The 13265-nt window shown below is 42.7% G+C and overlaps 1 protein-coding gene across 3 annotated transcripts in view; it reads left to right on the top strand.

Moving 5' to 3' along the window:
• The window catches only part of CUNH20orf196 (chromosome unknown C20orf196 homolog), a 97297-nt gene that overhangs the window by 79545 nt on the left and 4487 nt on the right, over positions 1-13265 (top strand). The window contains exon 3 of one of the 3 annotated variants that reach the window (XM_012804194.1): positions 12064-12515. The exons of 1 other annotated variant lie outside the window; for it this stretch is intronic. In XM_012804194.1, coding sequence (XP_012659648.1) covers positions 12064-12173 — 110 coding nt within the window. In that variant the 3' untranslated portion in view covers positions 12174-12515. Of the gene's footprint in view, positions 1-9404; positions 10411-12063; positions 12516-13265 lie in introns of those variants that run through there. One more of the 3 variants, XM_023512216.1, reaches the window with a different exon arrangement.

Genomic DNA, 13265 nt, shown 5'->3' with positions numbered 1-13265 from the left:
CAAAGATGTAGAGACAACCCAAGTGCTCATCAATACAGTAATGGATTAATAAAATCTGGTGTATGGATACAAGAGCTCTAAAAAATGGTGAATTAATACCTTTTGTAGCAACCTGTATGGAACTGGAGACCATCTTCCTAAATGAAGTATCACAAGAGTGGAAAAACAGACACCACATGTGCTTACTTTTAAATTGGAACTAAGTGACCAATGTCTGTGTATGCATAGGATAGTGAAGTTCTATGGGAATCAGACAGGTGGGAGAGGTGAGAGATGGGTAAATTCACCCCTAATATGTATAACGCACACCATCTAGGGGACGGACATAATTATAACCTTGACTCAACCTGTACAAAAGTAATGCATGTCACCAAAACATTTGTACCCCTGTAAGATTCTAAAACAGAATATAAAAATTAAGAATATTGCCTATTTTAAGCCACTCTTAGAGAATGAGCTTTGGGTGTAAGGGCAATCTTGGCTATGACATTTATTGTTTTGTGGATTCTTACCTTCCTCACCATTTCCTGAATGGGGCTAAGTTGTAATTATTTTCTTGAAACTTTAAAATTATTATTTCACTGCCTTCTCGTTTGCATTGCCACCATTGGTGGGGGGGCATCTGATACAATTTAATCGTTATTCCTTTATGGATAATTTGTTTCGCCTTTCTGTTGGTTGTAGGATTTTTATCTTTGCCTTTGATAATCTGTGGTTTTATGTTGGGCCTAGGTATAGATTTCTTTTTATTTATCCACATCAAAAGATTGTCATTGGGCAGCGCCTGTGGCTCAGTGAGTAGGATGCTAGCTTCATATACTGAGGGTAGCAGGTTCAAACCCGGCCCCGGCCAAACTGCAACAAAAAAATAGCCGGGCATTGTGGTAGGCAGGCGCCTGTAGTCCCAGCTACTTGGGAGACTGAGGCAAGAGAATCACCTAAGCCCAGGAGTTGGAGGTTGCTGTGAGCTGTGTGATGCCACCACAGCACTCTACCGAGGGCAATAAAGTAAGACTCTGTCTCTAAAAAAAGAAAAAAAAAAAAGATTGTCATTGTTAAATTTGAGGATTTATGTTTTTCATCAGTTCTGCAAAACTCCACCCATTAATTTATTGTCCATTGCTGTAACTCCCTTCTCTCTCATCTCTGTCTGAAATTCCAATTATATTCATGTCAGGCTATTTTACTTTGCCTTTTGTATCTCTTAATTTTTTGCTCCAATTTTTTTGTGTAAATTCTAAGTAATATCTTCAACTCTGATCTCCACTTTCTAATTCTCTTTCCACTTGCATCTAGTCTTCTTTTACCCATATGCAGACACATAAATATCTATTATTTTAAGTTTTCATTTTTTCTGTAGTTTAACATTTTTCGTTGTCTTTTAACATTCATTTTTTCCATTGACCTATTCGTTTTTCGTAGTCTCTTATTCCTTACTCAAACTTAGGATTTGCCGTTTTATTTCTCTAATGTATTTGTTTTATATTCTGTTTCCATTAACTCCGGTATCTAAAGTTTCTGTGGTTCTTGTTTTGGTGCTGGCTCTTTTTGTTTCTCCCTCTCAAAGAAGGTGCATTTTTTTTCACTGCCTATTATTATTATTTTGTGAGTATTATTTGTATTGTCAGCTCATGTTCAATGGAATTTTGTGTGCAGGGTTTTGTTTTTGTTTTTGTTTTTTTTTAGATTTGGGTTGAAAGTACATTCCTCTAAGATTTATATTTGCTTTTACTAAACATATAAGGGCTCATCAGCCTGGAACCACATGAAAATAAATACCTGACTTGGAGGTTTTTAAGGCCACAAAAATAGTCTCAGTTCAGGCCACAAACATATGAGTTCTGGCTTGTAGTTAAATCTCAAGGGAGGTCTCTCTTTTTTTTTGTCTCTACCAAGAGCCGAGGCCAAGACAAACAAATTTTCTGTGACTCTCTAAAGCATACTCATGTATAGCTGACCTTTTCCCTACGGGTGTAACTTTAGGGCTCTCACTTTAGGTCGTGATCTCTCTTTTTTTTTTTTTTTTTTTTTTTTTTTTTTTTTTTTTTTTTTTATTTTTTGAGACAAAGCCTCAAGCTATCCCCCTTGGTAGAGTGCAGCTCACAGCAACCTCCAACTCCTGGGCTTAAGCGAGTTTCCTGCCTCCACCTCCCAAGTAGCTGGGACCACAGGCACCTGCCACAACGCCTGGCTATTTTTTGGTTGCAGCCATCATTGTTGTTTGGCAGGCCAGGGCTGGATTCGAACCCGCCACCTTAGGTGTATGTGGCTGGCGTCTTAGCCATTTGAGCCACAGGCACCGAGCCAGTGATCTCTTTTTAAGAGTCCCATTTTGCCAAGACTTTGTGTCCTGAACTCTGTGTGGCCATTAAAGGTGACATACTGAGTCTAGACACCAGTTCAGGTTTCACTGACCTTGTGGAATTTCTACTTTCATTTTGCCTTTGGTCTCCCAGGACTTTCCTTATCTTATTACCAGCTCAGTCATGCATTTCAAAAGATTTAAAACAACATTTTATCCAGCACATTTAGAAATTTAGTAACATGGAGGATTTTCATAGTATCTTATCTACCATATTCTTTTTGTCAAAAACATGTAACTATTTGGCTGGGCATGGTGGCTCATGCCTAGTACCCTGAGAGGCTGAGGTGGGAGGATCACTTGATCTCAGGAGTTTGAGGACAGCCTGAGCAATAATGAGACACCATCTTACTAAAAATAGAAAAAAATTAGCCTGGCAGGTAGCATGCCTCTCTAGTCCCAACTACTTGGGAGGTAGAAGGATCACTTCAACCCAGGAGTTTGAGGTTGATGTGAGCTAGGCTAATGCCATGGCTCTCTACCCCGGGAAGCAGAGTGAGACTAGGTCTCAAATACACACACACACACACACCCCTGTATAACAATTCTATAACTCTACTACTGAAAGTGTTCTTGGAGCCTCTGATCAGTGACGCAGGGAAAAGGAACTGCGGATGAGATGATTGATTTGAAGGGAGGTTGAGACTCGCTCAGGTCAGCAACCAGGCCTGACTTTACTGATTATCTTATATACTTTCAAACATTCAGTAAGAATTTAACACAGATACAAAGAAGTGAAGTAACATTAGGAAGCTACCATTAAGATTACAATTCAGTGTGAAGGCTGAGGAACACATATACAATTGATTTTGTTTAGAGTAAAAACATAAAGGAGACTGACTGTCTGTTCTTGCTGGCCCAAACCCAAACTAGAGATTATAATATTAATGAAGGAAGAAGCTAGAGAACAGAACCCAAAGCTCAAGGACATGTGTTCGAGCTTCCAGCTGCGACCCCGGCCTGACTCTCCAGATCTCTTCTTTGAGAGGCTTTCTGCATATTTCTGCATATCTGCATATCTATAGGCAGGTGCAGAAGCTCAATCTTTGAAGAAATCTTTCTCAGAATCATTCTCCTGGGGGAGCACGTTGAAGCGAACTGCCATGTCTGAGCATGGGGTGCTTGTCTCTACATACTACTGTGTTTCCCTGAAAATAAGACCTACCCCAAAAATAAGCCCTACCCCAAAAATAAGCCCTAGCAGGATTTCTATGCATTTGTTAAATATAAGCCCTACCCCAATAATAAGACCTAGTGATGGGGCTGCATAGCCATGCCATGCATTTTGGCATGGAGCGGTAAGGAAGACTGGAATACCTTTTACCTGCCACTGCTCCTTTCTCCAAGCCTTTCACACTTGCGCAGGTGCACGTGTGGTAACCATGGTCACAGGCATCCTATCACACATGCGGGAACGGCTAGGGGAAAGGAGTTCAAGCATCACTAGTGCCAGCCCTACCAACAATGTCAGCTCCCGGTCAGGTTCCAGAAGAAGATGACTTAATTGTATTTGAATAATAAAAATAAGACATTCCCTGAAAATAAGCCCTAGTGTGTCTTCTTGAGAAAAAATAAATATAAGACAGTGTCTTATTTTGGGGGGAAACACAGTAGGGGCCCTTGCAAAGATGGAAATTCAATTCCATATTTGCCACAACTCCTAGCCCTTAATTCATGTTAGAAAAACTTTCAAAAAAAAATCCCTTGCCAGCCCCTCATGGCCCAAATTTTCTGTCATTGTGGCAGCCTCAGTTTCTACTTCTCTGCTGTTTTTTGCTGCATAGGTTGTATTATGCAAATTTAAGATTTTGTTTGTGGCTTTTTCCCAGTTTGTCTGAGTGTTTTGTTTTCTCTAAAGTTCTGTGTTTCAGAAGAGAAGGCTCAAGTATTAGCCTTCCATAAATTCAAATGCAAATAGCGGGTGAGAGAGTTGAGAGTGATCTCCCGGAACTGTTTTCATTGTATTTTCCAATGGCATCTTGCCTTATCAGTTTAATCAGTTCTGCAATTCCGACTCAGCCCACAGTCATTCTGTGAACACTGCATCTTTGCTGCCTGTTTTTACAATCTTTTATTTTTAAAAGTAGCCTGTTTCTCCTTCTTTAATGCATTTACTATCTCAAACTTTTCCTCGAAGCTCATTTCTTGATTATTATAGTGGTCATCAACTAACAGAAACCTCCACCTCCACCACCATCAGACTCCCTGAAGGCTGAGTCATTTCAGTTGCACCCACACACTGGTGCTGCTTGCCGTGGAGGGATGTGTCTGGGGACAGCTGGAGGGCTCCATCAGCCTGGGCTTCTGGGTTTGGCACTCCCACACACCAAAGCTCCTGCTGTCCCCACCCACACCAGGATGATGTTTGCTTTGCAGAGGATGCGCTTGGGCCCTGTGTATAGTCACAGTCCTCTTGCTGTGAGATGGAGAATGTTCACTGTGATTCATCCCTTCAACTCTGGTGCCAGGATGGGGCAGTAACTATGGGTAAAGGTGAAGTTCTTCCCAGTCACAAATGAATGCTTGGTCGTCTGGCCTTCCTTCATGATCTGTATCTGTCACTGTGGGGTAGACACAGGAGCATTCGCAATTCACTGTTTAAAATCCCAGATGTTAAAGGAGGAACACCTTCATACTTAGATGTAACAACTCTGCTGTTCGTAGTGTTCTGGCTACTATGGTAATACAGTAGAACCTCTGTAAGTTGACCACCCAAGGAACTGTAACAAACTGGTCACTGATACATATGTGTGGTGCATGTTCAGCCTATGAAGATTAGGTCAAATTAAGCAGGTAGTCAATGTAGGGAGGTGGTCTGCTCTGGACGTTCTACTGTAATTACGAAGTAGCTTTTCTTTCTTTTCTTTTTTTAATTTTTATTTCTTTTTTTTGAGACAGAGTGTCACTTTATCACCCTTGGTAGAGTGCCATGGCATCATACCTTACAGCATACCTCAAATTCTTGGGCTCACAGCAATTCCCTTGCCTCAGCCTCCCTGATGGCTGGGACTATAGGCACCCACCACAATGCCCAGCTATCGTTTTGGAGACAGAGTCTCACTCTTGTTCAAGCTGGTCTTGTACTCTTGAGCACAGTCAATCCACCCACCTGAGCCTCCCAGAGTGCTAAGATTACAGGCATGAGCCACCTCTGCCTGGACCGGTAGCTTTTATTTCTTAAGCACTTACTATGTGCTAAGCTTATACTAATGAATCATTTAATCCTTATATATCTCTATGAGGTAGGAGCTATTATTATCCCCATTTTACAGATGAGCACATGGAAATTCAAAGATTTTAAGTGACTTGCCAAGATCACATAGTGGCCATGGTAGAGACTCAGACTCAAATCTTCTAAATGCAAAGTTCATACTTGTAAACATCTCTTCTGTGAGGACAAAAACAGATTTCTGATCTATGAATATGAGGTTTTACAAATCCATCTCATAAGGTAATACATTTGAAAGTGTGTACATATTGAACTACACTGCTGGCATTGCATGGAACTGATTTTGGAATTCCTTTGTAAACTGCTTTCAGAACCAGCATGTGTAATATAAGAAAGTCACTTTTTCTGTGTGGATAAACCTTGCTTCTTACCTACGCCATGAACCTTGCTGATCACCTACATTCTTTAGGTGATTTCACTTTTAGTGCATCTTGACAGTTGCCAAAAAGGTAATTCTCTGATGGAGATTGGTCACCAATGAGGACATTTCGAAGAATCTTCCAGAGGGAGTGAAGACGCTTGCTAAGAGGCTCCTACCTGTTCTGAGAAGGGTCAGCTTTTTACAATAAGAGCTTAGAGTGATTCCTTTGAAATTATGTGGCCTGCTGTAGAATTGCTTTCTGGTGTGTTTGTTTACAGTTCAATCGGTGGACCTCATAAACTTCACATTGATGTGATATAGAGTGAAATCTGTTTACCAAAATTTGCATCTGACAAAAATTCTACCATATATAGAAAATGTCAGACTTTCCTTGTCTATCAGAAATGTTACCTTCTCTTTGAGAGTCTTTTTTTTTTCTGTAGAAATGATATTATCACTATATTGTTCAGGTCCTGGCCTCCGGCACCACTGCTAGCCTTCTCTTGGAAAGCCTTATTGCTGATGTCACCACTGGAATTGGCTCTCTTTTGATAGGAATCCTGTTCTGTTCCTCTTTATATTTTAAAGTTACCAAATATTGACTTGTTGATTTGAAGAGATTGTGGGAGGCCCCATAATCTCCTCTTCAAGGAAAGAGTCAGTTTTCTGCTTCTCCACAAACAGGAAAGATCTTCCTGCTAACTATGTTTCCAGCGGTGCTTCAGACATTATTTTTAAAGTGCTTATATTTATCTTACAGGTAAAGTTAAAGTTTCATGCGTTTTCTTAATTAGCTATCCATTGAACTGAACTCTGCAGAAGTAAATAGCAGTCATCAAAAATAGCCATGTTGCCATGGCCACGAAGATCCAGCTCGCTTGCTTTCCCTCTCACTCATAAGTACTTCTCACCATCTAGGCAGGATATGAAACAAATCAGATGAAACTTCCTATGTGAAATGAATGTTGAAAAACTGTTGGGGAAAAACATTCCCTAAATGATTGCTTTAGGTGTTTCAGTGAAGCTTCTACCTTCAAGTGGCTCCCGAAGAAAACTGCTTCTCCAGTTCCCTGGTCTGACAGCCTTGTTGCCCAAGATCTGTTCCCTAGAATGTGCACAGGGCGAGGGGATCACAGCTCTCGTTCCAGCTCAAGGTTCTATTCCAGAAAGTGGGAGGGTTTAACCAGATCATTCCCCATGGCTTTTCTAGCTATAAAGGGGCCAGGTTTTGATTCTTCTGCTTGCTTACTCCTTTATAACAAAGTGTAAAACCAAGCTGTTTTAAATCAAATCTCAAGGTAGGCCTCAATCTCACAGTAAAGGAGAAAATTGTTCAGCTTTTTTCTGATTTAAGCCAGTTCCTAAACTTTTATTATCCGAACCATTTAGGGAGCCCCAGCCCTCCTTCTTCCCACTCCCCGCCTGGCTATCACGGCCAATATGTGACATTATCCCTGGTCCTAACTGTGGCAAATGATAGCCATATGAGGATCATGTCAGTTAAGAAAATTAATGAGGCTGGGCGTGCTGGCTTGCACCTGTAATCCTAGCACTCTAGGACGCTCAGGTGGGTGGTTTGCCAGAGCTCAGGAGTTCTAGACTAGCCTGAGCAAGAGTGAGACCCCCATCTCTACCAAAAATAGGGAAACTAGCTGGGCATTGTGGTGGGTGCCTATAGTCCCAGCTACTAAGGAGGCTGAGGCAAGAGGATCTCTTGAGCCCAAGAGTTTGAGGTTCCTGTGAGCCAGGGCACTCTACCCAGAGTGGCAGAGTGAGACACTGTGAAGGAAGAAAGGAAGGAAGGAAGGGAGGGAGGGAGGGAGGAAAGAAGGAAGGAGAGAGATTAGAACACCTTTTTGAAAATTAAGACATGGTACAGCCAGATGTTTTCTCTGCTCTTGGATGCAACTTTGTACAGGACCTCTTTATTAAATAGAGTTGAAACACAGTCTCCCTCTATCGCAGTGCTAACTGAGGCTGTGAAGATTGTTTTATTTGAGAAGTTTTGCCATTAAAACAAAACGAACCTGGTTTCTCAGAAGTCTTTGTTTCACTCTCTTATTCTTTTTATCCCCTTTCATGTGAGAGACTGGAATAACCTAGTCATGGGATTAATCCAGAAAAGTCAAACAAAAATGTTCTTGTGGGGTTTTTTTGTTTGTTTGTTTGTTTGTTTGGTAATTTATTTTTGTATGCCATGAAAAGAAATTAGATTAAAAGAGAGAGGGAGAGAAAAAAATAACCAGTAGAGGAAAATGATAAAGAATATGAGTAAACAGCCCACAGAATAGGAAATCTGAGTAACGGCCTGTAAGGAGATGAAAAGCAACTAGGCCATGCTGGATCTCAAGGAGACACAAATCCAAATATGGAGATTTAGCTTTAAACAAAAACATCTGACAATATCAGGATTTGGCAAAGACAGAGAAACAGGAAAACCCAAACACTGCTGGTGGGAGTGTCATAGTTACAACTACTTTGGAGAACAATTTGGCAGGATCTAGCAAAATCGAAAATGTGCATTTCCTTCAACTCAGCAATTCCACTTCTGAATGTATGTCCAGAGAAAGTCCCTCACATGTGCACAAGGAGGTATGTGTCACGAGGCTGGCTGAGGCCCTGCTTGTGATAGTGAAAAATTAGATTCAACTTACTTGTCCATCAGCAAGATGGATAAAAATGTTTCATGTAGCATGTTTCTATGTTGGAATATCTAGAAGTAAAAACATTACAAAGTAGGATGTCAAACGTTATATAGAGAAAGTAAAAATAATTTAAAAGAAAGATGCAAAACTTTGTACGTAGAAAATTAAATTTGTATTTATTTATTTATTTATTTACAAAGACAGGGTCTCTCTCTGTCACCCAGGCTGCAGTGCAATGGTGCACTCATAGTTCACCGCAGTCTCAAACTTGCTTCTGAGCTCAAATGAGCCTCCTGCCTCAGCCTCCCAAGTAGCTGGAACTATAGGCTCACATCACCATGCCTGGCTAATTTTTTGTAGAGCCAGAGTATGTTGCCCAGGCTGGAGAAACTTTTTATTAAAAAGCAAGATGCAAAACCTTGTATTTTGAAAGCTAAATTAAAATGTCCACCACACATAGAACAACACTGTATTGCTTATGGATACAGATATATAGGTAAGGTATAAAAATGGGCTGGAAGGAACCAACTATTAGCTATGAAGAAGCAGCCAGCTGTAACTGGAATGTTTGAGAAGAAGAAAGGTTTCAGGCAAATATGACCAGATGTGAATTGTCAGTTTGGGGCTGTGTGAGCTTGGGCCTTAAAATTCTCTGTGGTTTTTAGAACACTTTAATTTCTTAAGAAAAATATAAAATGACAAGGTAAAAGTAAGATAGCTTAAAATCAGAACATTGGCCTCATTAAATTGCCCTGACACCTACTTTTCGGGCTATTCACGGTCACACCTCCCTTTGTTTTTTTCCAGCATTCATTTCATTCCCCAGCAGTGGCCTCTCTGAGGACCTGTCTTCCACCTGTCTCATCTATTTGTCATCAGGATGAAAGGTGACAGCTTATGCCGCTTCCCCTCTGAGTGACTCATCTTTCAGATGTAAACAAGTACAGACAGAGACTGTGCTTCCACAGGCACCTGACCAAACCATCCATCCTTTGAAATGTTAATTTGGATTAAATATCTGGACATCTACACACCCTCTTTTTTGTGCAGATTCTAAAATGTGTAAACCATGAACTGTAGAGTTGCTGTCAGGGAAAAAGAGGCTTAAGATCATTGATTTTATTCTTCTTGTTGTCGTTAACTTTATGTTATTAATAAAACAGGACATCAGGTGCCTTAGAAATCCAACTGTGGTTACTGCAGAGCAGAGAAAAGCCAGAAGAAACTAGAAAGAGGAATCAAGCCAGCTGTGGATGGCCAGGGCCAGTCAAGGCCCTGCCCTTGCCAGGCAATAACCAGAAGGTTCTTGGACAGCAGGGAGTAGGAGAGATGCCAGTTGTGAAAAGTAGGAAAAGCAAAGGAGGGTCGTCTTGGAGAACAGCAGAACAAATCCATAGAAGGCTCAGCAAAAATCCAAAGAAAACAAAAATCTGTAGATGCCTTATTATTTATACCACAAGCTGGGATGATTTCCCGTGTCAAATCTCAGCCCCTTGGGAACCCCCACCTGCGCGGTGGGAACTTTGTACTGTTAACCCAGGTGTATCTGCCCCACACCACCAGTTCCAGGTTACAGGTATACAAGCCATGTGATCCAGGGCCTCTAGAGTGAAGGAGGATGCTATCGTGAACTAAAATAAGATCTTAAGCCTCTCCCTCCTGAGGTTAACTGGCTGGACCTCCTCTTGGCCAAGGGGATCTTCTAAAACCGAGTTGCTATCTATGAGGAAGGAGACCAGACACGCCTCCTCATGTCCCCTGCCTTCCTGGAGGTGTACTTGGGACCCATTAACAGGCCTAAGGCTATGCAAGACTCACCTGCAGGTCCTCAAACTAAATGAGCCTGGTCTTATGTGCTGTAGTTTGTCTCTGATTAACAGACCCTCATCTCAACTCAGCATTCCTTTTCCCTGACTCCTGGTCTATTAGACAAAGCCTAACTCCTTCAGCCAGGTGGCAGCTAAAGAATCTTTAACCTGTAACTGATAAGCCCCCACTTGGAGTTGTCCCACCTTTTCGGGCCAAACCCTTGTATGCCTTCCACACGCTGATTTCTGACTTTGCCTGTAATTCCTGTCTCCCTGAAATATATAAAGCCAAACTCAACCGCACTACTGCGAGTCCGTTTGTTCAAGGCTTCCTGGGTGTGGCTCCAGGTCTTGGCCCTCAAATTGGACTCCGAATAAACCTCTTTAAATTGTTTTACAGGGTGGCGCCTATGGCCCAAAGGAGTAGGGTGCCAGCCCCATATACCAGAGGTGGTGGGTTCAAACCCAGCCCTGGCCCCAAACTGCAAAACAAAAGAAGATTCCTCTGGGTGGCACTTGTTGTTCAGTGGGTAGGGCACCAGCCCATATGCCAAGGGTGTCAGGTTCAAACTTAGCCCTGGCCAAAAACTGCAAAAAAAAAAAGAAGATTCCTCTGGGTGGCGCCTGTTGTTCAGTGGGTAGGGCACCAGCCCCATATGCCAAGGGTGGCGGGTTCAAACCCGGTCCTGGCCAAACTGCACCAACAATAAAAAAAAGCTGGGTGTTCTGGCAGGCACCTGTAGTCCCAGCTACATAGGTGACTGAAGCAAAAGAATCACCTAAGCCCAGGAGTTGGAGGTTGCTGTGAGCTATGATATCACTGCACTCTACTGAGGTTGACAAAGTGAAACTCTGACTCTAAAAAAAAATAAAAAATAAAATAAATTGTCTTACAGAGTATGGCTTCTTTTCCATCAACAAGATAATTCATTGAGAAAATAAGCCTAAATCAGCACAGTCCTGGGGAACGTCCCAGTCTCCCTCCTGAATAGGGGCCTCCTAACAATCACACACCCGGACGGAGTGCCTGAGGCTGCCGCTGCTTAGAAATGCCTCTCTGGCTCCTGGGCCTGGCCTTCGAGCCCCCAGCCTCTCCTCTCCTGTAAGATGTCTCTGCCCTGCTAGACAACCCCCCCCCACACGTGGTCTCAGGCATTTCTGTCTCCTCACCTTGCTTTACCCCCCACCCAGGGTAGCCTTCTTCCTCTGCCTCATCTGTCTGAAGATGCCTCATTTTTCTCGCCCCAGCATTCTGGCTCATCCTGGGCTTTCCTTGACTTTTGCCTCCTGCCTCCTATCCACTAGCACTGGGCTGAGCCCTGTGTCTTGGCCTGTAAATACTCCCTAATTGTTGATTATGAAAGGTAGAGGCAACTAGGTCACTTTGTAGGCTTGGTCCTCACTTCCTTGCAGGAGTGGTCACCAGGGGCAGCTGGCAGAGGCAGGCGATAGAGCACTGACCAACCAGGACGGACATCTCACGCTTCCCTGGCAGTGTGGGGCATCACGGTCCAGCACGTTTTCATCCTGGCTGCCTTCAGAATTGCCACCTGACCTCCAGGAGGCCTCCAGTTTTCCTGCCGTCTGTAGGGATGGGCTGGAGGTGGGGCTGAATCTTATTCACCTGACAGTCCTGTTCACCACTCTTTCCTTCACAGAGCAGGAGGTGAGGAGGATAGAAGAGGGGACGAAAGAAAAGAACGTGACCTCTGGAGCAGGACAGCGCAGCCACGTCCGGACCCATGGTCCATGGCGCCTCGTATACTAAAAACGGCAGTGGCACCATGGAAGGGCCCTATCCGGGGCACTGTGAAGCCTCTGGAGTCTGGCTGCTGTCACAAAGATAAGCAGCACATCAAAAGCATGCTGATAATGACCATCATCACTGACCAGGACATGCCCTTCAGTCCCTCATTTGCCTTGTTTTTCTCATGCCCACAATTTTTTTAGAGCCCCATAAACCCACGGGGTCTCCAAGACACAGACCAAGGCAGCAGGACCTGGGACTTTAGGTGTGTGCCATGCAATGCCCCGAGAAAGGGACAGCTTCCTACTCGAGCATCATGGAAGGAGACCTTATAAGTGATGTATTCCTTCTTTCCTTACATCCTGATACTTTTCCATAATTTTAAATTAAATGTTAGATTCCTTTGGCTCTGTACAGCCTTGAAACCACAGACTCTCCTAGTGAGCAACTGATTATAAAGGCCGGATGGGTGGCTATTGAATCAGATGCATGGAGGAGGCAGAATTCTAAATATCAAATCTGTTGAGCAGAAACTTGTTAAAGGTAAAGGCTAAAATGTTCCACCCGGATAAAATCGTGCTGTGCATTCATTAGTCACAGAAAGAGCCATGGAAAGTTCCCCAGAAGAAACTCCCATTAGACATCTGGGTTTCTAAAGGCTAATGGCACCTCTCACAGAACACAACCATTAATCTCCAATGCTCCACGCAAATTCATTGTCTCAGATTACCAAATTTAAATAAGCACCTGTAAGTCCTGGAGATAGAAAAGTATCTTTAGTTTTATAAGAATCTCAAGTATCTATGTGTTTTCTCTTCTCTCACTGGCCAAGAAAAAATTTAATAATTGGATGCTCTGGGGAAATAGGTTACCTTGAAACAGAGCATGCAAAAGCATTGTGGTTGATACCAAGCCCTGTCCTCCTATTTTTCTTCTTGCAAATTCTATTCAGGATGGAAAGCATATTGAAATAAGTAGGGAAGTTCCACCTAATTTGGAGAATTCCAGAATCATTGGGAAGGGGACCCCTGCTGGGAAAAATAAATTATCTCAACGTCTGAGAAGGGAAGACTGCATAACTCGAATGGGTACTCACAACGTGGGTGTTGTGCA

Source organism: Otolemur garnettii, unplaced genomic scaffold, assembly GCF_000181295.1.
Source record: "Otolemur garnettii isolate 467f Iridium unplaced genomic scaffold, OtoGar3 scaffold00025, whole genome shotgun sequence".
NCBI lineage: Eukaryota > Metazoa > Chordata > Mammalia > Primates > Galagidae > Otolemur > Otolemur garnettii.
The sequence above is the reverse complement of the archived record's forward strand: the minus strand, read 5'-3'. Positions and strand labels throughout refer to the sequence as shown.